Source organism: Giraffa tippelskirchi, chromosome 9 (genome assembly GCF_054371585.1).
Source record: "Giraffa tippelskirchi isolate mGirTip1 chromosome 9, T2T-mGirTip1v1.2.pri, whole genome shotgun sequence".
Taxonomy (NCBI): Eukaryota; Metazoa; Chordata; class Mammalia; order Artiodactyla; family Giraffidae; genus Giraffa; species Giraffa tippelskirchi.
In genome coordinates, this window is record NC_137283.1 from 54,224,923 (window position 1) to 54,242,801 (window position 17,879).

Below are 17,879 nucleotides of genomic sequence, written 5' to 3' on the forward strand. Positions count from 1 at the left end.
CCATAGACGCAGAAGTTTCTCTGTAGTTGCAGGGGCTGCTCTGAGCCATCGGTGGAGGGGGGTAGTGTGTGTGTCCCCTGTCCCAGGCCCCCTAGTCCCTGGGGAGGCGGTTTTACCAACCCTCTGGCCTTCGTGGGCCTCGCCCACCCTCAGCCCTTCCGAGAGACCCAGCTAATGATGGACGGGCTCCTGCAGCCACGCAGGGCTGGAGGAGGAGCCGCGGGCTGCCAGGCGGGGCGGGGGCTCTAATGAGAACCAGGACTGGGCCCTGGCTCCCGGCTCCTGCGTGCGAGCAGGAGGCTCTGCGGGGGATGGGGTGGGCAGCGAGGGTCAACTCAGGCCCCCTCCACGCAGGAAACCCGGCTCCCAGCCCCTCTGCCCCGCCCCCAGCCAGCTAGGGACAATCATCAACCCCATTTGTGGAGGAGACACCGAGGTTCCATCCAGTCTCCGCTGGCCTCGGGAGCAAAGCCAGCCCTGTCCTCTGGGCCTGCCAGCCTCCCTGGCCCAAGCCCCCATCAGTGACTGCTTCCTCCGCGACCCACCCTCGGGCGGGGCTCACACCACTGCCTCCCTCTGTCCCCTAGCCTTCCTCTCCGCTTCTGGGTGAACATCCTGAAAAACCCGCAGTTTGTCTTCGACATCGAGAAGACTGACCACATCGACGCCTGCCTCTCGGTCATCGCTCAGGCCTTCATCGACGCCTGCTCCATCTCCGACCTGCAGCTGGGCAAGGTCAGCTGCTGTGGGTGGGCCGCCCGGTGCTGTGGGGACGGAGGACTTTCTGGGAGTGGAACCAGAGGAGCTCGGATGTGAGGTGAATGGGGTCATCAGACAGGGCTTCTCCTGGAAACAGGCACCCACAGTCACAGACTCCAGGGCTGCAGCTGCCTCAGCTGTGCCCAGCACCAGCTCTTCAGGCCCTAGAGCCAGGTGGGGAGAAGCCAGGTAGGCGTGGAAAGCCCATGTGGTCTGATACAGCGTCGGCGACCAGCCGCGGTCCAGGCGGCAGCCCTGATGGCCAAGAGCCACCCGGTGGGCACTGAGTGAGGGTGGGCAGAGGGGGCACAGGCACGCAGGACGCAGGAGGAGACCCCTGAGAGACGGGGACTGTAGGGAGAGGGTGCAGCAGGCCTCAAAGAGCCCGGCGTTCCAGGCCGAGGGGCTGTGAGTGTCCATGAGACAGGAGTTAGACCTGGCCCTGCCGTTAGCCTGTGACTTTCAGAGACAGACCACAAAAAAGGCAGAAAACGCCATCACCTCTCACATGCTGTCTGGGAGGGCAGGACGCCCATGACAGACAAAGAACTGGGAGCGTACTTGGCACGCTTCGCTCTCGGGAGTAGGAAACATGTGGTGGGAAATATTCCACTGAGACAGCAACCAGGCTTCCAGAAATCTTAGCCACCAAGAGCCATAACCCTCAGCAAGGACGCGAACTAAACAGCCTGCGTGTCCAAGAGCTGGCCCGAGCCCACGCACTTTCCCCTCCAAGTATGTCCCCCGTGAGGTCATCACCCTGAGAGCCCTGCAGAAAATAGGGCAGAGAGGAGAGGGGTGGGGAGCACCTGGTCCAGAGCCTGCAGCTTAAGGACGCTGGCTCAGGGATCGGCCCGTGTGCGCGGTGGCGTAGACGCGGGCCGGCCCAGGAAGAGACGAGTCTGCCATCTCCACCCAGCGTCTTACTCCCTGACTCCTCTCCGCCCACCCAGGACTCACCAACCAACAAGCTGCTCTATGCCAAGGAGATCCCCGAGTACCGGAAGATCGTGCAGCGCTACTACAAACAGATCCATGACATGACCCCCCTCAGCGAGCAGGAGATGAACGCGCACCTGGCCGAGGAGTCGCGGGTGCGGCCGGCTCCACGGGGACCTCGCCCGGAGGATGGGGGGTTGGGGGGGCAGGACTTGACCCTCAGAGCAGGGGTGGGAGGGGGCTCTGTGTATAAGCAGCAGGTCTTGGCTGGGCCTGGTTTGGACCATGGAGTCTCTACCGTGCTCCAACTCCCGCCCTGTCTCTCCTCGCAGAAATACCAGAATGAGTTCAACACCAACGTGGCCATGGCAGAGATCTATAAATACGCCAAGAGGTATCGCCCGCAGGTGAGCAGCCCCCAGTGTGAGATCCAGGGCACACCCCCCCTGCCCCCGTCAGCCCTTCCCACCCGCTCAGGGAAACCTGGGGTGAGCGTGGGGCTCAGGTACTCCGGGCCCCAGGACGTTTGATTGTGCTGTGGGTGTGGCCACCAGCACTGGGAATCCAGGCCGTGTGTGTGTACTCCCCCCCGATGTGTGGTGGGACCAGGGGGTGTTCTGGGCCCTGAACGAGCGCCTCTGCCGACCGCCCCCCCACAACTGCTCCAGATCATGAGCGCCCTGGAGGCGAACCCCACGGCCCGGAGGACGCAGCTGCAGCACAAGTTTGAGCAGGTGGTGGCCCTTATGGAGGACAACATCTACGAGTGCTATAGCGAGGCCTGAGCCAGGGGCCAGCGGGTGGGCGCCCACCCGCGACTTCACTCTGTCCCTGCCCCGGGCCTCCAACGCCAGCTGGGAAAGGACGCTGCACCAGGGGCAGAGGAGCCCCCGGCCCCGGCCCCGCAGGCACCGTCCCCTCCCACCTGCCCTCAGACCCCACCTCCAGGCCGAAGCCTTGAACGCCGTCCACCCAGCACAGCCTGGACGGTGCCCCCCGTACTTGCTCTGTCCCGGCCCAGTGCCGACGAGGCCACCGACGGGCAGGGAGGGCCGCCTGGGCCCCAGGCCACAGCCAGAAACGCTACCTCATCCTGCCTGGCGGAGGGGGAGGCCCTGTGACCCAGCCCTCGGTTCGCTTCTGCTTCCACCACCTAGACGTCGCCCCCATCTCCACTCACCTGTGCAGGAGCCTGGCCACTCCTGGCTTCCAGGAGCATCAGGTCTTTCTGTGGCTCCAGCGGACACTGGCAGAGCGGGCGGCGTCCACGGCCCGCGGGAGGCTCCATACCGTCCTGGGAGCCGGGCTGAGGCCGAGGGACCCGTCTAGGGGGGGTGGCAGGGGGTAGGGGAAGGGGGCTGAGTTGCACCAAGGCTGTAGCTGGGCTACGTGATCTTGCTGGAAGTGTTTCTAAAGATAGCACCACTTTTTTGTTGTTTTTTTTAAAAGAAGCTTTTATATATTAAAGAAACTTATCACGCGCCAACTGTGAATAGCTGCCGCTAGTGCGGAGACCCCGGAAGGGGTCCCCCGGGGCTCCCAGCGCAACACTGGAAATGACTGTTCCGTGGACGGGCGGACCTGGCAGAGACGCCCCGCTGAGCCCCGAGATCATCGCCCTTTCTCTTCTGTCGGAAGCGGCCGCCTGGCGCTGGCCTGGCCAGTGCCTGGACGGGCTGTGGCCCGTGGGGCGGGGCTGCAGGGGGAGGCCGGGACGCTCTGGAACCTTCTTTATAATAAAAGCCTGATGGGAAACCCTGCCGTGAGCTCCAGCCTTTATCCTGAGATGGCCGTGCTTGTAGCAGAAGGGAGGTCAGGGAGCCTGGCTTCGGACCCCACCCAGCCCCCTTCATGAGGGGCAGGCAGACGCTGACTCTTGCTTCTGAGAAGCTCCCCGGGGTAACGACGCCAGTGCCCACTGGCCGCCAGGACGATGCCACAGCAGCTGTGTGTCACCTCCCGCTGCCCCTAACCTGCTTACCTGTGCAGCAGGCCATGAGGCTGTGTCCCCATTTCACAGATGTAGAAACTGGCTCTCGGCACAGTCGAGGAGTCTCCCAGCTCTTGGGAGAGTGAGGACAACACACCAGAGTGCCCAGGCCTCATCCCTCTGCTCCACACTTCCTCCGGGCCGACGTGTCCACGGTGGCCCCCAGCGTGTGGGGAGCTCCAAGCTGACCACCCTGCAAAGAGACTGGATGTTTATATGCTCATCCTGAATTTGACATCAGTCTTGACAAATAGGTATGGGCTTGCCTGGTGGCTCAGATAGTAATGGATCCACCTGCAATGCAGGAGATCTGGGTTCAATCCCTGGGTTGGGAAGATCCCCTGGAGGAGGGCATGGCAACCCACTCCAGTAGTCTTGCCTGGAGAATCCCATGGAAAGAGGAGCCCGGTGGGTTACAGTCCAGGGGGTCGCACAGAGTCAGACACAACTGAGCAACTAACTCAATACTTACTTGACAAACATCTACCATCAACCCCATTATTCAGATGAGGAAACGCAGACTGCCCTGGGCTGGTATAACCCTGGACTCTTCCTCGCCACTGTCCTTGACTTGGGATCAGCAAATACCACGGAGACCCCCAGCCCTGCCTGCCCCCAAGTTGGCTCTGGGCCTGAGCCGGGGCTGAGTCACTGAGCCCCAGGAAAGGTCATTAGAGGACCAGCCCCAAATTAGAAGCGGCTTAAGTAAGTTTTTTTTTTCCTTTTAGGAAGGAGAAATAACCACACATATATATCAGGAGTAAGAACTAGGACAGAAATGTGTACAATTTAAACAAAACCCCACCAACACCAGTTCTAGAATTAATGAGCACAGAAAAGTGAGGAGAGAAAAGTAAACAATTTTTAGCTTTAAAAATAGCCTCTTCCTGTCGTGCCTTCTGGGTGGAGAGAGATTATCTTTTCAAATTTTCTATTCTGATCACTGATGCCTTTTTATTAAGCAGCAGATTTTCTAATGTGAGTTATTGACACATTTGATGGGGTTTTTTTTGGGAGGGGGTAGGTGTGATTCTAGAATGAATACATGCTTTCTGCAGAACTGTCAAGGAGTACAGAAAGCATGGAGAAAATAAAAGCTACCCTAACCCACCCATGGTTTGAATCTCAGAGAATGTTGTCGCAAAGCCCAAATCGTGTGCCCGTCTGGGCTGTGGGCAGACGGGTAGGAACTGGAATCAGGACATGCTCCATCCTGCAAGCTGCCTTTTCCCCATGTGGGCTTTAAGTCAGTACCATCTTTCTATGCCATTAAATATTCCACAGCCTGTTTTAATGCCTGATTAACATGCGAGTCCTCCTTGAAGTTTAAGGACGCATTTGCAAATGGAGGAAATCTCTCATTTCTGGGGTCATCTGCTGAACCACCCCCAGTCCTTGTCTGGGCCCCCGAAGGCTTGCCTTGCAGCTCCAGGTGTCCCTTGGCTCCGTCTGCGGGTCACAGGAGGTGGGGACTTGGGCGGACTGTCTGTCTTCAAGCCGGGGAGCAGGCTTTCCCGAGTCTCGTGGGTGCTCCACGCTGTCCAGCCTTGGCCAGGTTGGGGCTCCTGGCTGGCCCCCAGCTCGTAGAGGTGCCCAGTGATGCCCACCCCCCAAGAGCCTGCCTGGGGTGCCTCCCACAACCAGACCCCTCTCGTGGGAAGTGCCAGTCCAGCTCCCTGCCAGCTGCTCACGGTGCCCCAGGGGCTCTGCCAGCAGCCACATGACAGAGGCCCCAGGGAAGCCGGGAAGCTGTTAGTACAGCCTGACAAAGCCTCGAGTGGGATTGGCGAGGCGAGGGCGGGGGCTGAGAGTAGGGCAGGGAGGGAGACTGGGCTGCCTCAGTTTCCTTTTGTGTCCATCTGCCCTAAGTGCCATCTAGTTGACCTCTGATGCCCCTCAAATCCACTCTGTTGGTCTCTGCCCCCATCCCTGGCTCAGCGGTCACCCCTCATCTGGACCATCTCTTGGGGCAGGCAGCCTTCTGAACGAGCCAAGTTCTCACCCCACCAGGTGGTTGCAGTGCAGGCACTTGTGTGGACCCCACATTATGGACTCATCACTGACCCCTTTCTACACACAAGTCCCTCAACAAATCCCATCCACTGAGCTTAAACATATACCCGGAATCCACCACTCCCTCTGTGGCCGGCCACCCCGCAGCTGGACCACAGCAGGGGCCTCCGCCTTGGCTTCTTGGGGGCTCAGACGGTAAAGACTCTGCCTGCAATGCAGGAGATCCAGGTATGATCCCTAGGTCAGCAAGATCCCCTGGAGAAGGGAAATGGCTACCTACTCCAGTATTCTTGCCTGGAGAGTCCCATGGACAGAGGAGCCTGGCGGGCTACAGTCCACGGGGTTGCAGAGTCAGACACGACTGAGCGACTAACACACACACCGCCCAGGCCTCCTGTGGCTACCCGTGTGCCCCTGCTGCTCAATGGCCTCAAATGGGCATTTATCACAATTAAAGCAAAACCCAAAGTTCTTACCCGGGCTCACGAGGCCCTTCAGGATGTCACCCTTGTCCACCCCGCAGCTCTCGTTACGGTGTCTACTGCTGCATAACAAACCACCTCAGTACATTCACGGTGCTCGTGCGTCTGTGATTGGGTCGGGGCTCGCGAGGGAAGGCCCGTCCCTTGGTGTCAATGGGGCCGCTCAACAGGGGCAGAGGATCCAGTTCCTAGATGGCCCAAGGTGGACAAATTGGTGCTGGCTGGTCAGGGAGCTCAGCTGGGGCTGAGAACTGGGATGTCTCGATTCTCATCCAATGGCTGTTTGGGCTTCCCCACTGCGTGGTGGCTGAATTCTAAGCACAGGTATTAAAAAATGGAAAAACCACCCACACGCAGGAAGCAGAAGCTGCCGGTCTCTGGAGCCCTGGGCCCAGAAAGTGTCCCAGTGTCATCTCCTCAGTGCTCGATTCAAGCGACCACAAAGCCCAGAACCAAGGGGAAGGGACGCAGACTCAACCTCTCCTTGTGCAGAGTGTCACATACGTTTAAAAAACCCCCAGACCTCACCTCTGCTCTTCCGGCTACTGTCTCTGTGTGGGCTTTAGCCATTACGAGCTGCCTTGTAGCTCCGTAGCTCATTCCCACCCGCAGGGCCTTTGCACTTCCGCTTCCTTCTGCAGATTCCCTTGGGACCCACCCTCACTGACTAGTCCACTGATCCATACTTCCTCTCAGCTCCTCTAATCCTTCCTCTCTGCAACCACAGAGCTCCTTCTCAACACACGTCAGTCTCTCCCCGGCCTGTAACCCTCCCTGGCTCCCACTGCCCCCAAGATGACGTCTACCTTCCCTAGTCTACTCCTCCACGCCTTGCTGCCCCATCCCCCACAGCCCAGGGGCTCATGCCATCCCTTCCCGACTTGTGCTCCTCTCAAAGCCACAATTCCCCCCACCCCCTTCCAGTCCTATCCCACTGCCTGCAAGCCCTTCCCCCCTCATCTGTCTGGCAATTCCTGCTCACCCATTTAAGACCAAAAGCTGCCTCCTCCAGGAAGCAGTCCCAGATCTCAGGTTGGACAAAGCACCTCTCCTGTGCCTCCGCAGGCCCCTGCGTGCCTTTGCATCCCTGTAGCAGTCTGCATCTCCCAGAACAGGAGCTTCCATCCTGTCCATCTGGGTCCATGCCCTGGATGGCCAAATCTTTAGAACTCCTCCTCCTCTTGCACCCATGAGTGGGGAAAAAAAGCTTTATTGATAAATAGGTTATAGTGAAATAAATAGAGTGATAGTTTCTAGGAGAGTAAAAAAGTAGAATCTGCATCTCTCCACCTCGCCACTAGCCCTCAGCTTCTGCCTTCTTGCTGGCCGCTTTGGACGCTGAAGACTTGGTGGGGATGCCAGGCTTTCTTGGGCCCTTAGAGGCCTCAGCCTTCCCGGCCAGTGGTGCAGGCTCCCTCTTGGACCCACTGCCCTTGGGAGGAACAGGGGCCTTGGCTTTGGGCCCCTCCCCAGCAGCCTCTTTAGGGACCTTGCTCCCCATTTTCTTTTTGGCCAAGGAAGCATCATTCTCACTCTGTAAGAAAGCAAACCAGGAGAAGGTGGCAGGGCTGGGCACACCGCTCAGAGCCCACAAACTCAGGGTTGAAACCCCAGCTCCAGGTTGCTTTCAACAAGTGCCCTCCCCTCTCTAAGCCTCAGCCAGGTCCTATCTATAAGGTGGGGACGGTGATCCTCCGGGCACTGGAGGGCCGGGGACAGAGGAAAATGAACTGTACTTGGCAGGAAAATAAGTTACCCCCTTCCTCCTCTGACCGCCCCCCCCACCGGGCTTAGGTGGGGACACCCAAGCTCTGGCCACTGGAGATCAAGACAAGGGAAATCACCCCGACACCTACCTTGGTGACCATGGATTTTGAACTCTGACCTCCCGGCTGCGTTTTCCTGTGGGCCTTGGTATCTGCTGGAAGAGGGGATGCCGTGTGAGACAGACTTTTTTCTGGAGGAGCTGCCACTTGGCAGAAGGGTTCAGGGGCCCTACAGCCCTCAGCCAGCCCAGGGCCCAGTCCTCATGCTGACACTTGCAGGCTGTGTGACCTAGGACAAGCTGTTCGGCCTCTCTGAGCCTGGTGCCCGAGTCTGCCAACTGAAGGTCGCAGCCTCTCTCCCATGGGACAGTGGGAGGACTAAGTGGAAGGAGGACAGCCATCCCTCATTCCGTTCACAGCACCCCATCCACCCACGCCAAAGGCCCCCGACAGGCGTATTGGCCCTTTGTCTTCAACTCATCTTCCACGCGGCGGCCGGGATACATTTTAAAAATACCTCAGGCCCTGCCTGTCACCTGTTCAGAGTCTTTCCATAACTTGATAAAACCATCATGGAGAACAGTCTAGAATTTCCTTACGAAACTAGGAATAAAACTACTACCATGTGACCCAGCAATCCCACTAGCTGGGCATACATCCTGAGCAAACCATAATTCAAACAGACACATGTACCCTCCATGTTCATTGCAGCACTATTTACAACAATCAGCACATGGAAGCAACCTAGATGTCCATTGACAGATGAATGGATGAGGGGTTGTGGTCTAACTATACCAAGGAATATTACTCAGCCATAAAAAGGAACGAATTTGAGTCAGTTCTACTGAGGTGGATGAACCTAGAGACTATCATACAGGGTGAAGTCAGTCGAAACGAGAAAAACAAATACATATTAATGCATATACACGGAATTTAGAAAACTGGTATCGAACCTTTTCGCAGGGCAGGAACAGAGATGCAGACGTAGAGAACAGACTTGGGGACACAGTCGGGGAGGGGGAGGGTGGGACGAACTGAGAGAGTACCATTGAAATATACACACTACCGTGTGAAATGCATAGCTAGAGGCAAGCTGTTGTATAGCACAACAGGCAGCTCGACTTGTTGCTCTGTGATGACTAGAGGGGTGGGAGAGGGGATCACCAGGTAGGGGATATAATGTATACATACAGTTTATTCACATCAGTGTACAGCAGAAAAACATCGTAAAACAATCATACTCCAATTTTTATAGTTTTTTTTTTAGATTCATAAGAAAAAAAGCACTTTGGGCCCTAACTGTCCCCTGTTCAGGGTCTTTCCGTGGCTCCTCATCGTCTTCCAGATCAAGTCCAGCCTCCCACTGCCCTTCACAGCCTCCCCTTCTCCCGCCTCCGATGCACACAGACAGGACTATTTAGATTTCTTCCACCCTCTTTGGGCTTCCCTGGTGGCTCAGGTGGTAGAGAATCCACCTCCAATGTGGGAGACCTGGGTTCGATCCCTGGGTTGGGAAGATCCCTCGGAGGAGGGCATGGCAACCCACTGCCGTATTCTTGCCTGGAGAATCACCATGGACAGAGGAGCCTGGCGGGCTACAGTCCATGGGCTCACAGAGTTGGACACGACTGAGCAACTAAGCACAGCTCAGCACAGCCACGTTCTTCATGCCTTCAGGCCTTTGCACAAGCTGTTCTCCTGCGTGGGCCACCTCCTCTAGGAAGCCTCCGCTGACCCCTCTCAGAGCTGACCCCTCCTCCCACCCCCACCAGCTACCATGAGTTCTCTGTCTCTCTGGGTCAAGCCAAGTGCTTAGGGCACATTGAGTAGACATCCCCCTCCTCCTCAGAACTGACCCCTCCATCCCAACTCGTGGCCAGTGGGTGCCAGAAGCCCCACCCCGTTCACACACATACCTTGGAGGCTCCCTCTTTCTTTGACCTTCGACTTCCCGCCAGGCACACTGGCATTGGGAGGGGCCTGCGCGACCTTGTCCGGCCGTTGGGAGGACTTCTTGGCCTCACCCAGCCTTGCCTCTTGGTCCTTGGTCTGCGTGCCTTTCTTGGGGGCCTTCTTGACTGTGCCTGGTATGGAGGGAGCTACCCTTCCCTCTCCGGGCTTCCTGGACCCTTTTTTCACCTCGCCTGGGTTGGCAGCGTCCTTCTTTGACTCACTCGGCTTCTTGGGGTCCTTCCCCTCAGCTTGACCGGGCATCCTGGGGGCCGTCTTCTTGGGTGGGATTTTCCTTTTGTCTTTGGGGACTAACTGGTGGAGAAGAGAACGGGGTGGAACTGAGAGCAGAGGTCTGGGCGTCTCATGCCCCGACACCCTACGCGAGGCTCAGAGAAGACCCCATTCCCAGGGAGGGGGCAAAGAAGGTGGTGGCCAAGGGCTTGGGGAGAGGATGCAAAATCGCCTCCTAAAAGCCGGAAGCCAGTAGTGCATGCCACCAGGCCCCGCACCATGAGGGAGGTGCCGCCATGTAGGAACTAAGGGACTCGAGTTTCCAAAACTCACCCAGCGTTCTCCCCGCTCCCTGCATAGGTGGCAGGCACACACCTCCCGCCCCTGCCCCCGGAAGCCTCGGAGCCCAGCACGCACTGTGAGCCCTGACCCTGTCCTCTGATGCTAACTCGTGAAGCTCCTTTGACACCCCCCCCAACACCTCCCCATGGACTGTGGCCCTGACACCCCCTCCCCGCCTCAAGCCACCACGTCCCCAGGTCTCCCAGCTGCTCCCCTGCTCTGCAGCTGAATACGGATGTGGAGGGCAGATGGCTGAGGGTTCCCAGCATCCTCCAACCTGAACCCCAGCCGTGCAACTCGACCTGTCCAAGTCTTCTCCTCCTCCTCAGGCCTCAGTCTTCCCATCTTTACAATGGGGTCATCAGGGAGGGTGTGAGCAGCAGGGGGATGCAGGGGCCCCTGGCTCTGCCCTTCTAGACTCCAGCTCTGATGACACTGCTCTCCAACATCCCTGAATCCTCATGGGTTCCCCATTACCCACCATGACCAGAAACAACCCCCACTCCCAGCACACACACATCTTGACTCCGTGGTACCCGAGACCCTTTTTCCTGCCTCCCACCCCTTGGTTCAGTTTCCTGACTGCCTCCCAGTCACACACACACCCAGCAGCCCCTCTCCTGCTCCTCCTTCACCCCACACTGTGCCCTTGGCCTTGCCATGGCAGCTGTCGAAGTTCAGACCCACACACTTGGAGTCCTAGGAGGGGGTCTCCCTGAGCTCAGCTAGCCTGTTCCCACAGGGACCGGAATGGGCAGTTTGAGAATGTTCCACCAAGTTCCACGGCGACCATCAGAGGAACTGCTACGTGCTGGGGCACAGCAGTGACAAGACGGATCCCAGGTCTGGGTCCCTGGGATCTGGGATCCGAGATGTCCCTGGTGGCAGCTGGCAGTCATGACACTGGGGTTTGAATTTTGTGCCAAATTTGCTCTTAGCTCTGGGTGACTCGCCCCTTTGAGAGAGGAGGACGTGCTGGCTCAGGGAGGTGTCAGCCCTGGTTTGGAGACTTTGGGTCTGGAGCCAGGGAGCGTGGGGAGCAAACCCCAAGGCTGTGACCTTGAAGGGGCCAAGGCTGGGTCTGGGCCGCCCCTGGTAAAGGAATTCCAGGAAGGGGTCATGGGCGCCAAGGACCCGGAGTGAAACAGCTGAGACAGTCTCTGGTCATGGGTCCCACCCAACAAGGAAGGAGGTGGGTGCAGCAGGGTGACGGGGGCCGTGTCGGGGCTCAGCCTCCCGGGGGGTGCAGGGGAGTCTGGGTGAAGACAGAAGAAGAAGAAGAGACAGGAGGAGAGAGGGAACAGCACCCAGAGCTTGGGAAGGAAGAGCTGGAGCTGGAGTTCAAGCCTGGGGCCAAGTTCGCCACACCCCAGGGCCCCCTGCCACCTCTCCCCCCACACCCCGGGGCACTCACTTTGAAGCTGCCAGTGGCTCCCTTGGCCTTGGAGTTGACGGGGCGGACGAGCAGGCCGCGGTGCAGGCCCGTGGCCAGGGCCTGCTTCAGCAGGTGGTTGAGCCGGAGGGCGTCCACCGTCGGGTACTTCTGCAGGATGTAGACCTTGATGGCCACCACCGAGGTGCCCCGGCGCCGCTCCCCGGCCTGCAGTGCCTCCAGCACCATGCGCAGCACCGGAGGGTGGCGGCGTGGCGCTCGGACAGCGCCCCGGGTCAGGCCTGCGGGGGTGGGGGGGACGGCAGGACGTCACCCAGGGCCCAGACCGCCCCCAGCCCCCCAGCTGACAAACGTGCCCAGGGAAGCACCCGCTGGGTGCTGGCCAGTCCCCGCAGCGGGTGGGCAAGCAGCCCGGGGACTCACGTATGCGCTCCCCCAGCCCCACCCACCCCTGATCTGGGAGCAGAGGCTGGGGGTGCACTGCTTGGTCAGCCACGGTCTCCCGGGGCCCACCATGGGGGTCCTCCACGAAGGCTTATTAAAAAGCATTAAAGGGTCCTTTTAATAAACAACACTGGGATCCCCTTCCTGGTGGCCCAGGGGTTAAGAGGCCACCTGCCAATGCAGGGGACACGGCTTCAGCCTCTGGTCTGGGAAGTAAGATGCCACATGCCCTGGGGCACCTCAGCGCCAGGTTCCACAACTACTGAAGCCTGTGTCCTAGGGCCCGTGCTCCGTGTCAAGAAGCCACAGCAATGAGAAGTTCACGTGCTGTAACCAAGACCCAGTGCAGCCAAAAGAACTAAAAAAAAAAAACACAAAAAAATACTACACCAGGTCAGTTGTCTAGATCTAACATTTCACAGGAAATGCAAGGGCCACATGAAATCAGCAAAACCCAGATATGAGGAATTCTCTAGGACACGTGATCCAGTGCCTCCTACAAATAAGCAAGGAAGAAAAATAAACATGGGAAAGGCCCCAGAAAGAAAAGATCCTATGACACCCTTCAACCACAGGCAATGCAGGGGCCTTGCCCAGACTCAGAATATGATCTGAACAATCCAACTGGGGGCAAAAAATGCAACTAGACACATGTGGACACTGGAATATTTGACGACATTAAGGATGATATTGCTTCCGGTGTGCTAATGGCAGTGCAATTATTTTAAGAGATTCTCATCTTTTAGAGATAAATACTGAACAATTTACAGATGAAATGATAAGCGTGGCATTTACTCTGAAATAACACAGTGGTGGAACAAGGTAACCGCAAGCTATTAGCTGCTGAAGTTGACTGATGGGTGCATGCGGTTGTGCGGATGGGGCTGTCACCGTACCATCAGTCGACTTTTGTGTCCTTTTGAAAGTTTTCATCATAACAAGTAACTAAAGAATTTCACTCTTGGGTATATACTGGGCTGATCCCAAGTCATATATGGATGTGAGAGTTGGACCGTGAAGAAAGCTGAGTGCCGAAGAATTGATGCTTTTGAACTGTGGTGTTGGAGAAGACTCTTGAGAGTCCCTTGGACTGCAAGGAGATCCAACCAGTCCATCCTAAGGGAGATCAGTCCTGGGTGCTCATTGGAAGGACTGATGTTGAAGCTGAAACTCCAATACTTTGGCCACCTCATGCGAAGAGTTGACTCATTGGAAAAGACCCTAATGCTGGGAATGATTGGGGGAAGGAGGAGAAGGGGACAACAGAGGATGAGATGGTTGGATGGCATCACTGACTCGATGGACATGGGTTTGGGTAGACTCCAGGAGTTGGTGATGGACAGGGAGGCCTGGCGTGCTGCGATTCATGGGGTCGCAAAGAATCGGACACGACTGAGCGACTGAACTGAACTGATATACCCAAGAGAAAAGAAAATACATGTCCACACAAAAACATATACACAAATGTTCATAGACGCATTATTTATGGTTTAGTCACTAAGTCGTGTCCGACTCTTATGGCCCCATGGACTGTAACCCACCAGGCTCCTCTGTTCATGGGATTTCCCAGGCAAGGATACTGGAATGAGTTGCCATTCCAGGGGATCTTCCTGACGCAGGGATTGAACCTGCATCTCCTGCTTTGTCTCTTGCTTTGCAGGTGGATTCTTTATGGACTGAGCCACCAGGGAAGCCCCTTACATTATTTATAATAGTTCAAAAGCAGAAGCAACCCCAAAGTTCATAAACTAGTGAATAGATAAACAAGATGTAGTATAGCCATAACATCATAGAGCCAACAGGGGGAATGAAGTACTTCCTTGAAAAGATGATGCAGAGTGAAAGAAGTCAGTCACAAAAAAGTCACGTATTGTATAATTTCAGTTCAGTTCAGTCGCTCAGTCGTGTCCGACTCTCTGCGACCCCATGAATTGCAGCACGCCAGGCCTCTCTGTCCATCACCAACTCCCGGAGTCTACCCAAACCCATGTTCATCGAGTCGGTGATGCCATCCAACCATCTCATCCTCTGTCGTCCCCTTCTCCTCCTGCCCCCAATCCTACCCAGCATTAGGGTCTTTTCCAATGAGTCAACCCTTCGCATGAGGTGGCCAAAGTATTGGAGCTTCAGCTTCAACATCAGACCTTCCAATGAACACCCAGGATTGATCTCTTTTAGGATGGATTGATTGGATCTCCTTGCAGTCCAAGGGACTCTCAAGAGTCTTCTCCAATACCACAGTTCAAAAGCATCAATTCTGCGGCGCTCAGCTTTCTTCACCGTCCAACTCTCACATCCATACATGACCACTGGAAAAACCATAGCCTTGACTAGATGGACTTTTGTTGGCAAAGTAATGTCTCTGCTTTTAAACATGCTATCTAGGTTGGCCATAACCTTCCTTCGAAGGAGTAAGCGTCTTTTAATTTCATGGCTGCAGTCACCATCAGCAGTGATTCTGGAGCCCAAAAAAGTAGGCCCGGCCCGGCCTAGGCCCTCTCGGCCGCCGCCCCCGGCTCCCGGCCCCCGACCCGGCCTAGGCCCTGTCAGATTGTATAATTTAGCTGATATGAAATGTCAGGAACAGGCAAATCAGAGCCAAAAAGTAGATTCATGGCTGCCAGAGGCTGGGAGGTAGGTGGAGACGGTGAGTGACTACCACTGGGTACAGGTTTTTATTTAGAGGAGATGAAAATATTCTAACATTCACAGTAGAGACGGGCCACAACTGTGAATGTGCTAAAAGCTACTGTACACTTTAAGTAGGTGAACTGCATGCTCTGTGATTTACTGAGTTATCCCAATAAACTGTTATTTTTAAATTGCAAAGAAGAGTAGGATCCAGGTGAGGAGGGAGACAGTGTTAGAAGCTGTCAGTCACCATAAAGCACAGAAAAGTAGTTTAAATATGAAACCTAATTTAAACACGGTGATTAGAAATATTGATTTCTGACCAATTTCTAAAAACTGAAGACTCAGAAAAGGAATCAAGTAGCTCATATTAATATACATATATGAAGGCAAATGTGCTCCGTTCAACTGTGTCTGATTCTTTGCAACTCCAAAGACTGTAGCCTGTCAGGCTCCTCTGTCCATGGAATTTTCCAGGCAAGAATACTGGAGTGGGTTGCAATTTCCTTCTCCAGGGGTTCTTCCTGACCCAGGGATCAAACCAGCATCTCCTGTGATGCCTGCACTGCAGGCAGATTCTTTACCACTGAGCCACAAGGGAAGCCCCTTTATATATATCTCACATATTAAAGTGGAAAAATAGAACTTTGTACATATACAGACTGCTGTATCAAAATCTCATGGGAACTATTAATACAAAACAAAAAACTACAATAGATACACACATACAAAAGAAAAAATCACCCAAACACGACAATGGGGGCTTCCCTGGTGGTTCAGTGGTCAAGAATCCACCTGCCAATGCAGGACACATAGGTTTGATTCCTGGTACGGGAAAAGCCCACATGCTGCGAGGCAACTAAGGCCATGCATGGCAACTACTGAACCCACGTACCCTAAAGCCTGGGCTCCACAATGAGAATAGTCACTCTAGTGAGAAGTCCACACTCCCCAACTAGAGAAGAGCCCCCACTCACAACTGGAGAAAGCCCTCAGAGCAATGAAGACCCAGTATAGTTCAAAATAAATAAAAAGAACAAAACCCCCACAACACTAGTCATCAAACCACAAGAGAGAAAAGAGGGAAGAAAGAAGACCACTACCAACAAAAAATCCAAAACAATTAAGAAAACAGCAATAGGAATATATGTATCAATAATTACTTTAAATGTAAATGGATTAAGTGCTCCAACCAAAGACATAGGCTGGCTGAATGGATACAAAAACAATATCCATTTTGTAAGTGGTCTATAAGAAACACATTTCAGACCTAGGGGCACATATAGAAGGAAAGTGAGGGAACCGAAAAAGATACTCCATGCAAATGGAAATCAAAAGAAACCTGGAGGAACTATCCTCATATCAGACAAAATACATGTTAAAGATTGTTGCAAGAGACAAGGAAGGACACTACATAATGATCAAGGGATCAATTCCAAAAGAAGATATAACAACTGCAAATATTTATGCACCCAACTTAGGAGCACCTCAGTGCATACGGCAAACATCCATAATAGAGGAAATTGACAGTAACACAATAATAGCAGGGGAAAGTAACACCACACTTACACCAATGAATAGATGATCTTGACAGAAAATTAATAAAGAAACACAAGCATGAAAAGACACAAGAGACCAGATAGACTTAATTGATATTTATAGGACATTTCATCTGAAAGCAACAGAATACACTTTCTTCTCAAATGCACATGGAACATTCTCTAGGATAGATCATGTGTTGGGTCACAAATCAAGCCTTGGTAAATTTTAAAAAATTGAAATTGTATCAAGCATCTTTTCCAAACACAACACTATGAGATTAGAAATTTATTACATTAAAAAAAAAAACTAAACAAAAACCCACATGAAAGCTAAACAGTGCACTAGTAAATAACCAAGAGATCACTGAAGAAATCAAAGAGGAAAGAAAAAAAATACATTAAAACAAATCACAGTCCAAACACAGCAACACAAAATCTACCACCCAAAACCTGTGGGATGCAGCAAAAGCAGTTCTAAAAGGGTATATACAGCAATTTAATCTTAGCTCAAGAAACAAGAAACAAGAAACTCTCACATAAACAACCTAACCCTGCTGATTCATGTTGAGGCTTTACAGAAAACAACAAAATTCTGTAAAGCAATTATCCTTCAATAAAAAAATAAACTTAAAAGAAAAAAGCAACTTAACATTATACCTAAAGCAACTAGAGAAAGAAGAAACAAAACACAAAGTTAGTAGAAAGAAAGAAATCATAAAAATTGGAGCAGAAATAAATGAAATGGGAATGAAAAAAACAATAGCAAAAAAATCAATGAAACTAAAAGCTGGTTCTTTGAAAAGGTAATTGAAATTGGTAAACTTTCATAGAGACTCATCAAGAAAAAAAAGGGGAGAGGACTCAAATCAATAAAATTAGAAAGGAAAAAGGAGAAATGACAACTGCCACTATAGAAACGCAAAGGCTCATAAGACATTACTACAAGCAACTCTAAGATGATAAATTGGACAACTGGGAAAAATGCACAAATCTAAGAAAGGTACAACCTTCCAAGACTGAACCTGCAAGAAATAGAAGATATCAACAGACCAATCACAAGTCATAAAGTTGAAACTGTAATGTAAAATCTTTCAACAAACAAAAGTCCAGAACCAGATGGCTGTGGATTTGATCAAACATTTAAAGAGTTAACACCTATTCTTCTGAAACTCTTACAAAAATTTGCGGAAGAAGGAACACTCACAAACTCATTCTGTGAGGTCACCATTACTATTACCCTGATTTCAAAATCAGCCAAAGATACCACAACAAAAGAAAATTGCAAGCCAATATCACTGACGAACACAGACACAAAAATCCTCAACAAATACTAGCAAACTGAATCCACCACATTACATGATCATAAACCACAATCAGGTGGGATTTCTCACAATG

At 53.5% G+C, this 17,879-nt stretch overlaps 2 protein-coding genes across 30 annotated transcripts in view; one reads left to right on the forward strand and one right to left on the reverse strand.

Annotated features, from left to right (window-relative positions):
* The window catches only part of PLXND1 (plexin D1), a 48,430-nt gene extending 44,977 nt beyond the window's left edge, over positions 1-3,453 (forward strand). For both annotated transcript variants that reach the window (XM_081526262.1, XM_081526263.1), the window contains exons 33-36: positions 588-735; positions 1,713-1,853; positions 2,031-2,105; positions 2,367-3,453. In XM_081526262.1, the coding sequence (XP_081382388.1) occupies positions 588-735; positions 1,713-1,853; positions 2,031-2,105; positions 2,367-2,483 (481 nt within the window). In that variant the 3' untranslated portion in view covers positions 2,484-3,453. The remainder of the gene's footprint in view (positions 1-587; positions 736-1,712; positions 1,854-2,030; positions 2,106-2,366) is intronic.
* Positions 3,454-7,361: 3,908 nt separating this feature from the next.
* Positions 7,362-17,879, reverse strand: part of H1-8 (H1.8 linker histone) — a 30,290-nt gene continuing 19,772 nt past the window's right edge. For 16 of the 28 annotated variants that reach the window (XM_081526281.1, XM_081526280.1, XM_081526279.1 and 13 more), the window contains 4 exons: positions 11,890-12,149; positions 9,866-10,214; positions 8,040-8,104; positions 7,362-7,717 (listed from right to left, as the gene is read on the reverse strand). In XM_081526281.1, the coding sequence (XP_081382407.1) occupies positions 7,481-7,717; positions 8,040-8,104; positions 9,866-10,214; positions 11,890-12,096 (858 nt within the window). In that variant the 5' untranslated portion in view covers positions 12,097-12,149 and the 3' untranslated portion in view covers positions 7,362-7,480. Of the gene's footprint in view, positions 7,718-8,039; positions 8,105-9,865; positions 10,215-11,889; positions 12,150-12,702; positions 12,809-17,879 lie in introns of those variants that run through there. The other 12 variants (XM_081526289.1, XM_081526287.1, XM_081526291.1 and 9 more) reach the window with 2 other exon arrangements.